Source organism: Anoplopoma fimbria, chromosome 14 (assembly GCF_027596085.1).
Source record: "Anoplopoma fimbria isolate UVic2021 breed Golden Eagle Sablefish chromosome 14, Afim_UVic_2022, whole genome shotgun sequence".
Taxonomy (NCBI): Eukaryota; Metazoa; Chordata; class Actinopteri; order Perciformes; family Anoplopomatidae; genus Anoplopoma; species Anoplopoma fimbria.
Window position 1 is genome coordinate 11,713,645 of NC_072462.1, and position 15,968 is coordinate 11,729,612.

At 40.3% G+C, this 15,968-nt stretch overlaps 1 protein-coding gene across 1 annotated transcript in view; it reads left to right on the forward strand.

The window, feature by feature from the left end:
• Positions 1–5,334: 5,334 nt before the first annotated feature.
• Positions 5,335–15,968, forward strand: part of LOC129102670 (one cut domain family member 2-like) — a 38,150-nt gene continuing 27,516 nt past the window's right edge. The window contains 3 exon segments of the mRNA XM_054612914.1: positions 5,335–5,808; positions 5,811–6,428; positions 6,480–6,807. Coding sequence (XP_054468889.1) covers positions 5,590–5,808; positions 5,811–6,428; positions 6,480–6,807 — 1,165 coding nt within the window. The 5' untranslated portion in view covers positions 5,335–5,589.

Here is a 15,968-nt window from a genome sequence, read left to right on the forward strand (position 1 = left end):
AAATACCTTTCTCCCCCTCTTCTTGTGTGTGTGTGTGTGTGTGTGTGTGTGTGTGTGTGTGTGTGTGTGTGTGTGTGTGTGTGTGTGTGTGTGTGTGTGTGTGTGTGTGTGTGTGTGTGTGTGTGTGTAATGATTTGTGATTCACCTCAGTCGACCTGTACTAACATTGAGGACAGTTTCAGTGACTTCATGTGGAAAAGTGTTGATCGCAAGCTTGTGGCTAAGACTCATGGGAGATGTAGTTGTTAGACACTTATAAGCATTACTTTAGTTTAATCCTTGTTAAAATGACTTAAAGTTGACATTTAAGTTTAGTCCAAAAAAATATGGAACATGTTTCTGCTTTTTCTGAAGTTCTTAAACAAACCTTCCGTGTGGGGGTGGAGCTTTTAGCCGCTGACCGGCTGTGATGTCAACGTTTCGCTTACACCTCCGTATTGACCACAAACTCTAACACTTCCTTCTTCTCCGCCTCCTCTCCTCCCCCCCCCCGGCATCTGCTCCTTTACAGTCTCCCTCCCCCCAACCCCACCTCCCATGTCGGCCATTTCTTCATCCCTCCTTTCCTTCTCCTCCTCCTCCACCTCCTACAGTTCATTTCTCTGTCACCCGGATCTTCACCTACATCTTCACTCTCCAACTCCTCGTTGTTCATCCCCCCCTCCCATTTCCTCATCGTTCTTTATCTCTTCCTCATCGTCTTCTTCTCCAGGCCCTCATCCTTCTCTCACCTCTAGTCCTCATCTCCTCTGACTTCTTCTTTTCTCGTATTTGGTCCTCCCACCTCCTCTCTGTGTATTGTGGGATGTCAGGTGCAATAAGACAGACTGTCAGCAAGACGGCAACAAGTTTTAGGAGGAGACAGACACTCATACAGACGGACGGAGAGACAGACAGAGGGACAGACTGTCCATCAGCAGACCCCCTGCCCGTCTCCCTGACAGCTGATCAAAAGGAGAAAATGGGTCAAGCTTCTGTTCTTCAGTCCTTAATTACACAACAGTCTTTAAACAAAGCAACATCTGCCCAACTACCCATCCTGCTCCTCCTGCTCCTCCTCCTCCCCATCTCTTCCTTTTGCATCCCCTCCACCTTCTTTTCTGCGCTTTACATCCCCTCATCCTTCCGCTCATCACTCGGGCTCAGTGAGTTTGGTAACACTCTATTATACAGGTCCATGATTTTATAAGGATTTCCAAGTTGAAAAGAAAATGTTCTTAGAACAACTGTAAACTTTGGTTCAAAGACAGTGTTCAGTTGGTTCAATTCACATGTTGGTTCACAAGTTTTTAAGTCCGTGCACAGCAGGTCAGCTGAACATGCTGATTTTTTTATTTTACTACAGGCAAGCTAACAGTTCAATATATGTCGAGATTCCGGTAATAATTTGATATTAAAATGTATTTGGGGTTTAAAGAAGAATTTCTCCCTTTAATGACATAGTTTAATTCCTGGAAATTCTGATTATTGGAAAAATAGCAGGCCCATAAAATAAAGCATTGATTTGTAACATTCATAGAAGATTTTGCGGATGTCCATAGAATTTCAAAGAACGTTCATGTTATGTTTTTCTAACAGTGTAACATTCCGGCTGTAAAACTCTAAAAAACATCGTAACTGAAGCACTGCCAGAACATTTCATATCTACTGAGAGAGTCAAAGATTACAGATAAAGAGATTCCAAACCCGGACACCAGAGAAATGAAATGATGTCATTGTACATTTCTGAAAACTACGGTTGAATGACGATGTTTCTAAATCAAAAATACATTTTGGAAATACATTTCAAATCAGCCTCTTATCACGCTTGCAGAAACGCACAATGCATTACATTACATTACAGTCATTTAGCAGACGCTTTTATCCAAAGCGACTTACAGTCAGTAGTATATTACATATCATTCACCCTGATGAAAGGGTGCCACCATCAGACTCTAACTAACATTCATGCAACATCCAGTCCACACCGATGGCAAGCCTTCAGGAGCAACTTGGGGTTAAGTGTCTTGCCCAAGGACACATCGACTGCTGAAGCCGGGTATCGAACCACCGACCCTCTGATTGGAGAACTACCTTGCTCTCCACTACGCCACAGCCGCACCAATGCCACGTGGTTAACATTGATTAGGTTTAAGGAAACAAAACTACTTGGTCAAGGTTAGAAAAAAAAACAATGTTTTTTTTAAATAATAACATAACAAAAGGAAAAACTAACTTCATTAGTGTGAATAAAAAACAACCGCCCTCAGTAGACTTACGTAACATTACATAACCAGCGTAGGGTCAACGTGTAATTTTGGTGTCACACGAGACACAAAAAAACAGTGGTCTGCTGGGTGAAAGTCCTGTGTTTGTTTGGCCAATCCACCATCCCTCCCATTTACATGTAGTTGACTTTCTTCTTTGACTTCTTATTAAATCAGTTTACCTTTCAATAATGACTGCTCGATATATTTGCTCTGACCAAATTCAAAAATAACCCAAAACGTTAACACAGAGACAATGCCAAAAAAACTTCCTGCCGACGGGGATGGAGATTCTGTCTTTTCTGCAAAAAAATTGTCAAAATATCTTTATATTCTCTGAATGGCTGCCCACATCTCAAATGTGTTTTATTGATTCTAATATGTTTGGTGTTATGCTTATTAACAGCTGTTTCCTCATTTGGAGACGCATTCTACTGGTCAGTGTTTTTATGACGGGATTAAGGATGGGGACGCCAACCACAAAAAAAAGAGTTAAAAAAGAAAGTTAACCAAAGCCATACTGAGAGAAATACATCACAGAACACCTATCTTTTGTAACTGAAAACATAGTTTTGATTGAAAAGAATACTAAAAATAGTGGTTGATCTAGTTGTATTGTTTTATGGAAGTACTATCAACCCTGGTGTCATTGTTGTGTTTGTTTTAGTGTTTTATCATAATTTTCTATGATAGAGGAGGCAGAATTATTAGTAATTTAATGTGAAATAGGTGTCTGTGGGATTGTTTTTGTTGGTGTCTCTACACTTGTTACTTTATGATGATGGATCGGAGCCAGATAGAGAGAGACACAGACAGGGAGAGAGAGGCAGGCAGAGTTATTTAGCAGTCATTTGTCCTTGGAAGTGTAATGAATTGTAAAGTGAACCAGCTACAGGCCATAATGCTCTTTGGAGGCAGCTCCCACGCTCATCACTCCAGCCAGAGACTGTCGATAACGTCCCAACACACACCAACACATCATTTACACTCCAGCAGTCTGCACTCAACGCTGTGAGCTACACAGCTGCAAACATCTGTCCTACACCACACAGCACACCAAACTGTACTAATTTAATCTTTGTTTTTTTGTTCATATATATATGGAATTTAATGCCATGGTAGTTTACAGAAACCCTGACATGGTCATGGTCTCACATCTCCATTCTAAAAAAAAAAGGGCTCATAAACATCTGATGATGCATAATTGTTTATGGCATGTCATGTCTGTGATTTTGTTATCATGTTATATCATGTTTTATTGTTGTTGTCATGTGATGTCAGTTATGTTTTTGTCATGTCATATATGTTATGTAATGTCCCATGATGTCATCATGTCATGTTATTTTATATCAAGTCACATCACATTATGACATTTTGTTTCATGTTACACCATACATCATAAGATATCAGGTTATGTTTTATTATTTTGACTATTTGATCTCATAAGATGTATATGCAAAGGATGTTCATGTCATTTCACATCACGCTCTCTTGTCACATCATTTTGTTGTTTCATATCATGCCAGGAAATAGCTGTTATAGTCACAATGTGACTATAACAGCACATCCAGCAGACTATATATCCAGCAACACATATAGCAGCAGATTGACTCACTACTCTCTTCATCCTCATCAATGCATTCTCATAAACTGAGAAATTATGAATGTCATAAAAAAAAAGGATCAAATCATGAAATTCCCTGCAGCACAGTCTTTTTTAAAATAAATTATGCTGTCATGTCATCTTACATCATTTGCTTCCTGTCATATTGCATCATGGCAGGTTCTCTTGTTTTACTCTTATGTGAAATTCTGGGTTTTTGTTTTGGGGGGAAAGTCAAATAATTATGACTTTCAAGATCAACCAGGGTTGCAATTAGGTTTAGTTTTTTTAATGTTGTCGATATTTGGGGGAGAATCTAAACTTAAAGACAAGATGATTGACAGACATAAACATTTAGGTTTGGAGCTTTGCAAGGTATAATAAAAGGATCATTTTTCCTTTAAAAGGAAAGGTTTCATCATGTGTTTATCATGTGTTATTCCTGGTCACCTTACTCTATCTCAACAGTCAGAGGCAGCAGGTGATGAGATGAGAGCTGAGATGAGATCAAATTTTAATGATCCCTGTGGGCAAATTGCTTCTTTTCAGCAGCAGAAGAGAAAAAAATGGGATCCTCTGTTTGAATCGTGCTTCACATGTAGAATACAGTGAAGGCGACTCTCCACACAGACACTGTTTGATGTTTTATTTTATTTTTAAGATTGTCTTTACGTTCTTTAACTTTTCTTGTCTTTTTCATTCATAAGTAAACATAAATGATTTATATATTTTTTAAATAAGCAGCTTAAAATACGGTAGGATAACTTTGATATATTTTAAAGAGGACATCTTGAACTGGTTGGAGTAAATGTCTATATAAAATGTTAAGGAAAGAGTTGAGAAAACACCCTCACCTGTTCTGGAGCTCACATGAACTTCCTTTTTTGATGAGCACTTTAAGGACTAGTCATCCATGTTTTTTTGTCTTATTTTCTAAACAACTGGACATCTTGAGATGAAGATAATGTGATATGATCGAAAGCTCCAGAACAGCTACTAAATGGACCTTGTGGTGAAAATGTGAATGTGTCTTTTCTTTGTTTGAAATAAGATAAAGTTCGGTAAGCAGTATTCGGTTCTACATCAACACTATATTGTAATTTGATTTTTAATTTTACCACTATGAGATTATTCAATAGGGAGAAAAATACAAACCGTGCAGAACAGTGTACAGGATATGACACCTTGCACGCACAATAAGAGAGAAGTGGCATTAATAGCCCATTAACATCGTTCAGACTGTACAATAATGATGTTTCGTTCCAATCCTTCCCGGAGCAGCACCCCCGTCCACCCCGCCGCACACACCACCAAAGACGCCGATTGGCCAGCTGGCCCCTGGCACCACTCCCTCTTCATCTACCGGACCCTCCGATTGGTCAGCTTCTCCGTCAGTCACATGGGTGACGCCCCTCCATCCTCAGGTTGGGTTGAGCGGTCGGCTGGGGGACCGTGGACAGCTCCCGTCTGAAGAGCAGAGTAACGCAGGAGGAGGAGAGGGCTGGACATGGGGGAGCCACCGCACAGGCCCGTACGATCGAGATAAAACAATAATACACAAAGACACGGAGCTGGAGAGGCCTTAGGAGGACGGGGAAACAACCGAGGAAGTAAAGGAAAAGGGGGGAATACGGCTACTGACCCATCCCGGAGCATCAGGGAGGAGAGGAAGGAGGAGAGGAAGGAGGAGAGGAAGGAGACATCATTCCGCTCGACCCGATGGACTGAGAGGACAGATGAATGAAGACTGCCTACACTAACGCCTATCGATGCCTGGCCAAGGACCTGGACGCGTATGCCATGAACACGGACATGACGATGGACGGGCTCGGCAGCCTGCATGGCGGGGTGTCCGTGGGCTCCATGGTCCCTGACGTGGAGCTGATGAGCGGCCACAGCCCGCACCACGGCCGCGGGAGCTCGTCGGGGGCCACGGGGCGGCGGCGGCAGCCCTGCGGATCCACCAGGACCTGGCCGCCGCCGCCGCCGCCGCGTCGTCCCGCTCCGCCATGGTGTCCGGCATGGCCACCATACTGGACGGCAGCGGGGAGTACCGGCCGGAGCTGTCGCTGCCGCTGCACCACGCCATGAGCGTGCCCTGCGACACGTCCTCTCCCGGGATGGGGATGAGCGGCACCTACACCACGCTGACCCCGCTGCAGCCGCTGCCCCCCATCTCCACCGTGTCGGACAAGTTCCACCACCACCACCACCACCACCACCACCAGCGGCTCTCCGGGAACGTGAGCGGGAGCTTCACCCTGATGCGGGACGAGCGGGGGCTGCCGGGCATGAACAACCTGTACAGCCCCTACCACAAGGACCACATGTCCGGGATGGGTCAGAGCCTCTCCCCGGTGCTGGGCAACGGCCTGGGCTCCATACACAACACCCAGCAGGGTCTCCACAATTACGGCACGGCGACGCACGGGGGCCACGACAAGATGCTGAACTTCGACGCGCACCACACCGCCTCCATGCTGGCCAGAGGAGACCACCACCAGCACCGGGGCCTCGGTGGCCCGGCGGCCGGGATGATGCAGCACCTGAACGGGATGCACCACCCGGGGCACCCGGCCGTGTCCTCGGCGGGCCACCACCCCCACCCCCACCCCCACGCACACCTCCAGTCTCCATCCCACGGGCCCGTGTTGGCTTCCACCAGGGACAGACCGCCCTCCTCCTCGGGGACGCAGGGGGTGAACAGCTCGGGGCAGCTGGAGGAAATCAACACCAAGGAGGTAGCGCAGCGGATCACGGCGGAGCTGAAGAGGTACAGCATCCCCCAGGCCATCTTCGCCCAGAGGGTGCTGTGTCGCTCGCAGGGGACCCTGTCGGACCTCCTGAGGAACCCCAAACCCTGGAGTAAACTTAAGTCAGGCCGGGAGACCTTCAGGAGGATGTGGAAGTGGCTGCAGGAGCCCGAGTTCCAGAGGATGTCGGCCCTCAGACTGGCAGGTAAGAGCCCAACAAACATGCCGCCACGCTGGAGGCTTTCTGTTTGTTGTCTTTCTTTGCTTCGTGCGTCAGGACGAGAAGAGGAATTTAAATCTCCCCCATTTCAAAAACAACCCCACAAAAAAAATCCTCAATTATTTCCCACGGTGACTTTTGTTTCTCCAAATATTTCTGCTGGCTTTGTTTTGGTGTTTCCTCGCGGCTCCATTCCGATTCGGATGAAGGAAATGTGTTTAGAATCACCGGCGTTATGATTACCATTATTGATCAATAACAAAGAGGGGTCGATGGGAAATGACAAGGTCACGGGATTCCCTCCAACAGTCCCCTCTCTCTCTCTCTCTCTTTCTCTCTCTCTGACCCAGATTCTATGTTCCTGTCCCTGCATGTTAAGAGGGGAAAACACTGCACTTTTACCAAATATTCATTCAAGTATTATAGACCATACATTGTTCCCAAATGAAGGATTACAAATAAAATAGCACATCAAGAAAAACAAAGGAGATGACGGGGGGGAGAAATCATTTTAAATACATTTTTGCACAGAATGTAGGAAATAAATCATCCATTAAAGTCAACTCCAGGCTTAATTACACACGTTTGCTCTCAGTGTTATTCGGTTGCAGTAGTTATTATTTTAGGGTACAGGTGATCCTGTCATTAGACCCGCTGAAGGCTTCTTTTATTCTCTTGCGGTATTTTGCGGAGGGAGAGGTGTGAGAGAGAGAGCACTCACAGCGGGCAGAGAGAGAGAGAGAGAGAGAGAGTGTGACATAAAACATGACGGTCTGCAGCATCAGTGGGTCTGGTGCCCCCTCTAGTGAGGAACCTGCTCATCTGTCCCCCCCAACCAGCCTCTATTGTCTGCGGGGGACGGCAGCAGTAAAAGAAAAAAAAGAATCATATGGCTTTTCACGATAGGGATGAGAATGGTTTACTATTCGTCGTTCTTAGAATATTGAACATATGTTTCATGTGGGGGTTTTAGTTTCACTGCGAGATCTCATTTAATGGTATTTCACAGAGGTGTTTTTATGGCAATTTGGAAATTTTGTAAGCTGGACGTTTAGATTTCACTTTAGTTCAAGACACAAATGAGAAATAACTAGTGGTAACATTCACCTGGTTTTGGGGGGATTTCTTTATCTCATTACAGCCGATACACCGATTACTCAAAATCAGTGTGAAGAAAAGTTCAGTTACAAAATTGAATGGGTCCGTTTTCCTAATCCAGGCATTTTTCTACTGTAGCTGACTTCATCAGATTTTATTTTTTTTTCAGATATAAACGCAAATTCAAAATAAACCATATCAATTCGGTATCACATGGTAATAAAAAGGAAAGGCACATTTTGAATAAAACAGCAGGAGGGCAAAACATTTGTGTGCTGGTGTGAGTGTTTAAAAGAAAGGATTGATGGTCATTTTGCACCGGACTTAAACTGATCGTAAATAAGAGCTTTTGGAATCCAACTGGGTGTTGTTGCTTTCATGTGAAAATCTTGAAAATGTGAACTTTTTATGAGCCAAGAAGAATATTTAGGTTTGTGACATTTATTTTAAAAAGAAACCGTTTGTTTTTAAGAAGCAGGATAAGTTTTTCAACCTATAAAGAAACAGCTTTAACCTTTTAGTTTATCTATGAAAAAAAAAGAATCAATAAATTGAGACACATGGTATTCACCTTCAGTCAGCATATGTTATCTGATCCTTCTCATGAAGTTCCAAAACATCTGAATCCATAAATTGTGTGAGGCCATGTTCCAAAACAACTAATTGTACTACTCTTTAAAAGGTCGTCAACAGTAAGATTAGTAACAAAAATGCTGGAAAGACACTAATGGAAGAGCTGGATCATACTTTGAAATACCTTTACAGGCAATACAATGATTTCCCCATTTTTTTTATTGCCTCACTATCACTATTTCACTTCAGTAATTTTTCTGGTTAGTGCACTTAAGAAAAAGACAAAAAACACTTTTTAAAAGACTTATAAAGAAGTATTTAAGAACTGCATTGGCTTTTATAAAACACAGTGTTAATTCGGCCACTCTCCATATTCCTACGTTTGGCAACATTGCAAACAACATGAAGCAATCTGCATAAATATTGTGCCATTTATGAGAGCATCACAACATTCTATATGCGTCCGCAGAGTCTATTTGACTGTTGTTGTCACAGGAAACAAATATTGATACATAACCTAACAAAGTCAATCAAGCTGAACAAACATATAACTATTAAATCAAATTTAAAATGATGCAGAATGAGAAAACTGTATTATATTCACTGCTGTCCAATAAAAAAACAAAAACTTTTCATCCAAACTCAAAAATGTTGATGGGTTGAGAAAATTCCTTAAGACCTAAACCCAATTATTTATATAACAAATAAAAAAGTGTTTTTCATTTGCTGGTGTTTTACTCTAAATATATATAATGCAGTGTGGAAGTTGAATTTATTTTCAATAAGGTTATAGTATCTGAAGTGTGTTTCTGCTGTTATCACTAATGAATCCAACAATAATAAAAAAAAATATTCCAGAACTCTCTGGACTGAGTTGATACTCAGTGAATTATTATGATGAAAGCAAGTCAATTCTCATAGATTTTTATAACAGCGGAACAAAGATGTGTTATTTCTTATTTCTTATCGGGACCCGTGTGTCTGCTTTGGAATAAAAAAAACACATGGCAAAATAAAAACAAATACAAATGACAAATCTACATGATATGAAAAAATATAAAAAATTGTTATTGTTCATTTAAGGAACACAACCTAGTGGAGTTTCCTAAAATAGCCCTAAATGCCCTTACTATGCCTTAGTTCACTTGACTGAAATGATTCCTTAATAATCTTACAATGACCTCATTACTGGTGTAGTATCAGCCATTTTGCTGTAACAAGATAAAACTTTTAGCACTACAAAAGCACTAGAAACAGACCGGGGGTCAAAAAGAAAAGAAGACATCAATTTTTTTTAAATAAGTGAGACTAGATGCAGTATGTTTGAAATGTTTATAGTTGTATAAAGTTTGGTTAATAAAGTAGATATATTAAGTATTCTACTTAACATTGAATACTACATTTATTCCTTTATTACTTTTATGCAGGGACATTTCAAATATTACCCAAATTATATGTATGGTACACTTAATGAACTCATTGTACTATTAGTAATAAACATTACTAATAAACATTATCCAATAAGTGTCTGCTTTATTTTCTAATGTGAATATAAACTTTATTGAATTATGCAATTCTTATTGCATTATATAATATTCCTAAATTATTCCTTAAACAACATAAAAAAAAATCTGACAGGATCTGCATGATAACTTTTATAAACTCCTTTTGTTTCCTATCATATCTCTATTCTTACTTTATACATTGTATGTGTTTTGTGTTTTCATAGTGACCTTTATGGAGATTGTATCTTATTCTAAAGTCACATATCTGCCCTGGTTTCATCTGACGTCCTGGTGTAGTTTCTAATATTTGATGGCTGCATCATATTCCAATGTTTACTCGTAATATCTGTTATGGCTTCTTTTAAATTTGTTGTGGTTTTATATGTGGTTTGAATGTAACATGGTTTCAAGTGGCCGAACATTCTTTGCTGAATAGACTCTTGTAAAAGAATAAACACTGCTAAATGTGGTGTTTCCCACCCCCCTTTTTAGCCAATTTTTTCCCAATTAGTGGAGATCCAAACATCCCGGAATGGGCAGCTGATTCTCCAAAAATCTATTGGAAATGTGCATTTAATTAGCCTAGATTTGGTCAGTGGATTTGGTCCAGCTCTTATCCTCAATTTTTTCTGTTACCCTAAAATTTTAAATGGGTCCACATGTGGATGAAATTATATTTGCAGGATTTGTCTGTTCTTTTATTCAGGGCTCTTAGATTTTTGGGGGCTGGTATTTGATGATGTGTGTTAATGTGAAAATGACATGAGTGTTGGTGGATGGAGGGTGGAGCTGGAGGAGAGTTTCCGTGTTGCCTTGTGTGTTAGAGAACAGCCTGCTCAAACTGCTGCCTGACGGAGCTGCACTCTTCTGCTTTCCCTCTGATAATGTAAAACACTCGCTGGCTGCTGTGTGTACGATGCTGGTTTCTTTTTTCAAAAGGCCCAGCACCCACAAATCGAACCTTAAATCCTTATTAGGGTTGGGTATTGACTGACTGTTTTTAATACTGGTGCCAAAAGTTGCAGTGGGCTACCTGAGATTTGGTTGGTCAATACCAAAATGACACTTCTGTCAGTTCCTTGCATTGAGGAATAAACTTTTGTTTTTATTACAAACCCCTTTTTTTTCTTTTTAATTTAGGAAACTAGAGAATTAAAAAGCTACCTGATTGACAAGCTGTGTCTCCTTAAAAAGTTAGTCACCAACCGGGAGTCAGTGTTGTTAAGGAAAGCCTGAAGCTACAACCTAGAAGCTAACTGTGTTTAGACCAGCTTAGCTCTACGACTGGGAAATGGGGGGGGGGGGGGGGGGGGGGTAAGCTTTTTTAAGTTTTAACAAAAAATTCCAACAACTTTTGTGTATTCTGGCTGATTATCGTGATGTACCTTTGAAGTTGAAATATAAATATAAAAATAAGACATTGCGGATGGTAAGAAGCTTGTTTACTGGTAAGATACAGAAACATCCAATCAACAGCCCAGTTGCCAGGAAATAATGCTATCGTTGTACGTTTCTGCAAACCGTGGATACGTTGAATGTCAATGTCTTTTTACATTTGGCCATAGCAAGTCCACTTAGGGTGGGTGGAAATCTTGACGGATGGGTCAAACAGGACTTTCACCCAGGAGAACGCTGTTCGTGTACCATGTGAAACCAAAAGTCAACATTGATTTTATGCTTGTGACGCACGGTTGTTGCGCTTGTTACCAAACGTTAAGTAAGAAAGTCAGCTATGGGCAGTTATTGTTAATTTACGCTGGTTACTTTATCATGGTTGTTATTATTCGAACACAAACAGCCATCTTTTTTCTAACCTTAACCAACTAGTTTTGTTACATAAACCTAAGCAATTGTGTCCCAAATGTTTACCATGTGGCATTGGGATTTTTGCAAGGGTGATATCAGGCTGAGATGATTCAGGAAACAGATTTTGTGTTAAGAAAACGTTGACATTCAATGATGACTAGCTTGTTAGCTTACAAAAAAACAACATGTTCATCAGACATTTGTTTTTCCTAATTTGATTGAGCAAAGCAAGCAGTTTCCAATGCTTCCAGCCTTTGTGCTTAGCTAGGCTAAACATGTATCATGCAAACCATAAAGCTTTGGAGTTGTTGGACATCTCCATGTTTAAGATATTGCTAGTTTCTTTCTATCAGCTTGACTCTGAAACTGTAATTGGCGTCCTGTGGTTTCACAAAGAATGAGTCAATATCGTCCAGGTTTTTACTCCAGAAACACGCTAACAAATCTGGTTGTTGTGAAGATACTCCATGCAGTATCTTTCAACACATTTTAGTGGCCTTATTTTCATTTTTTTAGCCAGGTGTTACATTTTGCTCATTTCATCACACTTTAAAACGACTGTATGAACAGAGGGAGCCTCAAATCCGAGGCTCCCCTCTGTTCATACAGACCTAGATCAACAACACTACAAGCAACCAATAGAGCTGAGGTCAAAGGTCAGAGCTGCAACACTCAGACAATAGATGGAGCAAATATTCCCCTGACCCTGAGACGAGCAGAGAGGAGAGGGAGGAGCAGCATGTAGGGCGGAGAAAGAAATGAGAGAGCTGGGAGACAGGGTTATTTATGTGTTTTCTCCTGCTGTTACATTAGCCACATTCATGTTCTCTCACAACAATGAAAATATGAATGATTAGTCTTCCTCTTTTGGTTCTCTCTTTCAGTTCACTTCCTCTCCACTCCTCCCCGTCAATGTATTGTTTTTCCTCTCTAAATTAATCGCTTGGAGTAGTCCTGCTAAGAACTAAAACAATTATTTGATTAATTGATTAGCCTATTGCCAGAAAGTTGAAAGTCATTTTTAAAGTCAAAAATAAAAAACATTCTCTAGATCCAGCTTATTGAACTTAAGAAGTATTTGCTATTTGTCTTTCTATCATATGATTGTAAATTTGATTTTTTGCAACTTTAGACAATGGTCAGACAAAACAAAACAATTGAAGATGACAGATTGAGCTTTAGGAAACTGTGATTCTATTGACCAAACCATTAATCAATAATGAAAATAATCAGTAGTTGCAGGCATACCCACTCGTGATCTGTAGAATTTTTTTAAAAACACACTAAGATTTATTTCTATAGTACTTTTTAAAAGAAATATTAAGAGATGCACCGATCAGACTTTTTCAGTCCTGATATCAATACCGATACCTTTGGGAATGGGCGGATGCCGAGTACTGATCTGATACCAGTGTTTAATTAATAAGCTGTATGTCTGTATGCCTGTGTGGAAGTGACTGGGATCATTCTTTAATGTTGAGGGAAACATCAGGCTTGACTTAAACATTGCTATCCTAACTTTGTAAAACAAAATGTAAAAAAGAAATACATAAAATAATGTAAATTTTACATAACACAATTGTTGTTTATTATTTAATAAATACATTTTCCAGCAACTTTGTAAAATATGTTTAAAATGAACAAAAATTACCATTCATGTGTAAACCTTTAAAATGCAGCAACTAATTGGTCAAAACTTAAACACCAACTAAAATTCCAGAATATAATGTATATAGCATATACACATAGAACTGCTTTGAGTAGATCTGCCCCTATACCCTATCCAGCTTCATGATAAAAGTATTTAGCACAAAAGAGGAGCAGCAGGATAACTGTTAATGTGTTCCTTTAGTTAGAAGGCTGTAGCAGTGTAAAGAACTGCAGTAACATAGGCATTAAGACCAAAAATATAAACTGATTAATTTCTCAGCACTTTGAATGATATAACATGTTGGATTTCATGCTTTTTTTGTCTGAATGATATCCAAAATAAGTTTTATAGAAAGAACTACGCAAGTTGGTACTAATTATATCGAAAATAGAGAATGTTCAACTGGAACACTCCCAGTTAGTTAATCCCAAATAACTGTCGGTTTTGGAAATCCAATCCGTCATAGTATCCAGGCATTCATTAAAATTTGTTAGATTTCTGAGCTCCTAACATTTGACAGACAAGTACAGGATGGCATCGTCTGCATAAAAGCGAGGGATGAATTACTAAGTGGTGATCTGGAGTCAGCTAGGATTCTTTTTTGTGTAGAATATTATTCATGTAATTTGCATGCAAAATAGGTATACCCAACAAAGCTGGACAAAAAATGTAACTTGTGGCATCACTTTAAAAGCAGCCCAATTCTATGGGAAAAACGCAGACCTGGCAACACTGGTTTGCTAGCCGCACACGTTTGACATACATTGAATAAAACTTTTGTCAAACAATGAACCGTACAGAGATATTCTGTTGTTTATGGGACTGCGGACTGTTTTTGTCCTGTGTTTCCTTTTGTTATCCTTCTCTTTATAGAAAAAAGAGGCATATGTGCTTAATTGTTGTATCTGTTGATTACATTTACATTACATTACAGTCATTTAGCAGACGCTTTTATCCAAAGCAACTTACAATAAGTGTATTCAACATAGGTATTCAAGAGAACTACTAGTCACCAGAAGTCATAAGTGCATCTCCTTTCTTAAACAAGCATCCAAAAGTTGATAGATCGATAAAGGAAATTTTGTTCAATATGATTTTTTTCCTTTCAAATTTAGTATTAAAATGTCCTTTATTTACATAACCACAAATAATATATGTCCAAATGTATGTGGAAACTACTTTCTATATATTTTTGTGTAACTAGTCTGGGGATTCTTTTCATTGTTTGGGCTATTAACCCCTTTAGCCTGGTACCCTCTGAATAGGCTTCTGCCTCACTAATTTATTTAGTGATTGAAAAAGGTCTGTTATTGTGCGCATTGAAGGCCGTTTCCCCAACTGGAGAAACAATAAACCAATCAGAGCTTTATAGGTGGGTTTAAGAATGGTCCTCTTCCTACAAATGTTAACCAGCAACAATAGGTGCCACAAAGGACGTCAACAAGCTTCTATAAAATCCACATAACCGCACAGGTAGTTGTCGACATAGAGAAATAATGTTACATCAACATTTTTCAATCATCGTAAAAAAAACCATCAAATTAACTACTCCCAGAAATCACTTTCACAGCTACTGTGTCCACTTAAATTGTCGATGGTGAGACAAATCCATCAGCCACTGCTGATTGGTAGCGCAAAGCAAAACAATCCCTGCAGCCAGATTCCAAACTGATTAATGACACCTTCAGCTCTATCACATATTGGTGTAATGTTTGGGTGATTTCAGCCTCCTACACTTTTGAACGCTTCCTTTCAACATTTCTATGTTTTTAACTTTGAAAAGAACAACATTTCCTGCCCTAACTGGATTTTAATCGGGTACATAAGTATGTATTTTGGTGTCCCATGTTGTCAAAGTACAGTATTGCCAGAGCAGGTTTTACAAGGTTTACAATACGTATGTAAGAATTCAGAATTTTGAAGAAAAATAAATATTCTATGATGAAAGAAACACAAATCTGTCTGTCCAAATGTTTCTCCGGAGCTTTTTCTCTTTGCCTCCTTTTCCTCTTCCTCTTCATTTCGAATCTTTTTCTGTCTCTCACCATCCCTCTCCTTCCTTGGACCTGTCTCTCTCTCTATCTCTCTCTCTTTTGGGGGAAGGTATTATGTGATCGTCGGGGGAATTGAACACAAGAGCAGAGGCAGCAGCGGCCCGATGAATTATTGATGGGAATCTCGGCGTGACCCGCCTCGGTCTGCTCACTTCACTTCTTCTTCACCTCGCAGCCGGGTTAACCAGGCAAAATGGAGGGAGGGAAGGGCAGAGAGAGAGAGAGAGTGAGCGAGAGAGAGAGAGAGAGAGAGGAGGAGTCCATTGTTTGGTTGGACGATGCTGCCTGCCTGCGACTCCGAGTGAATTATGGATGACAAGACATCGATGCTCAAATCAGTGTTAGAATAGAATAGCTCATATAAAAGCTGGAGTACAAATAGGAGCCATGGTCAGCACAAACGAGAAAACATAGGGGGAAGTGCTCTAATAGTTTACATGGTAATTCAGTATAATGTAC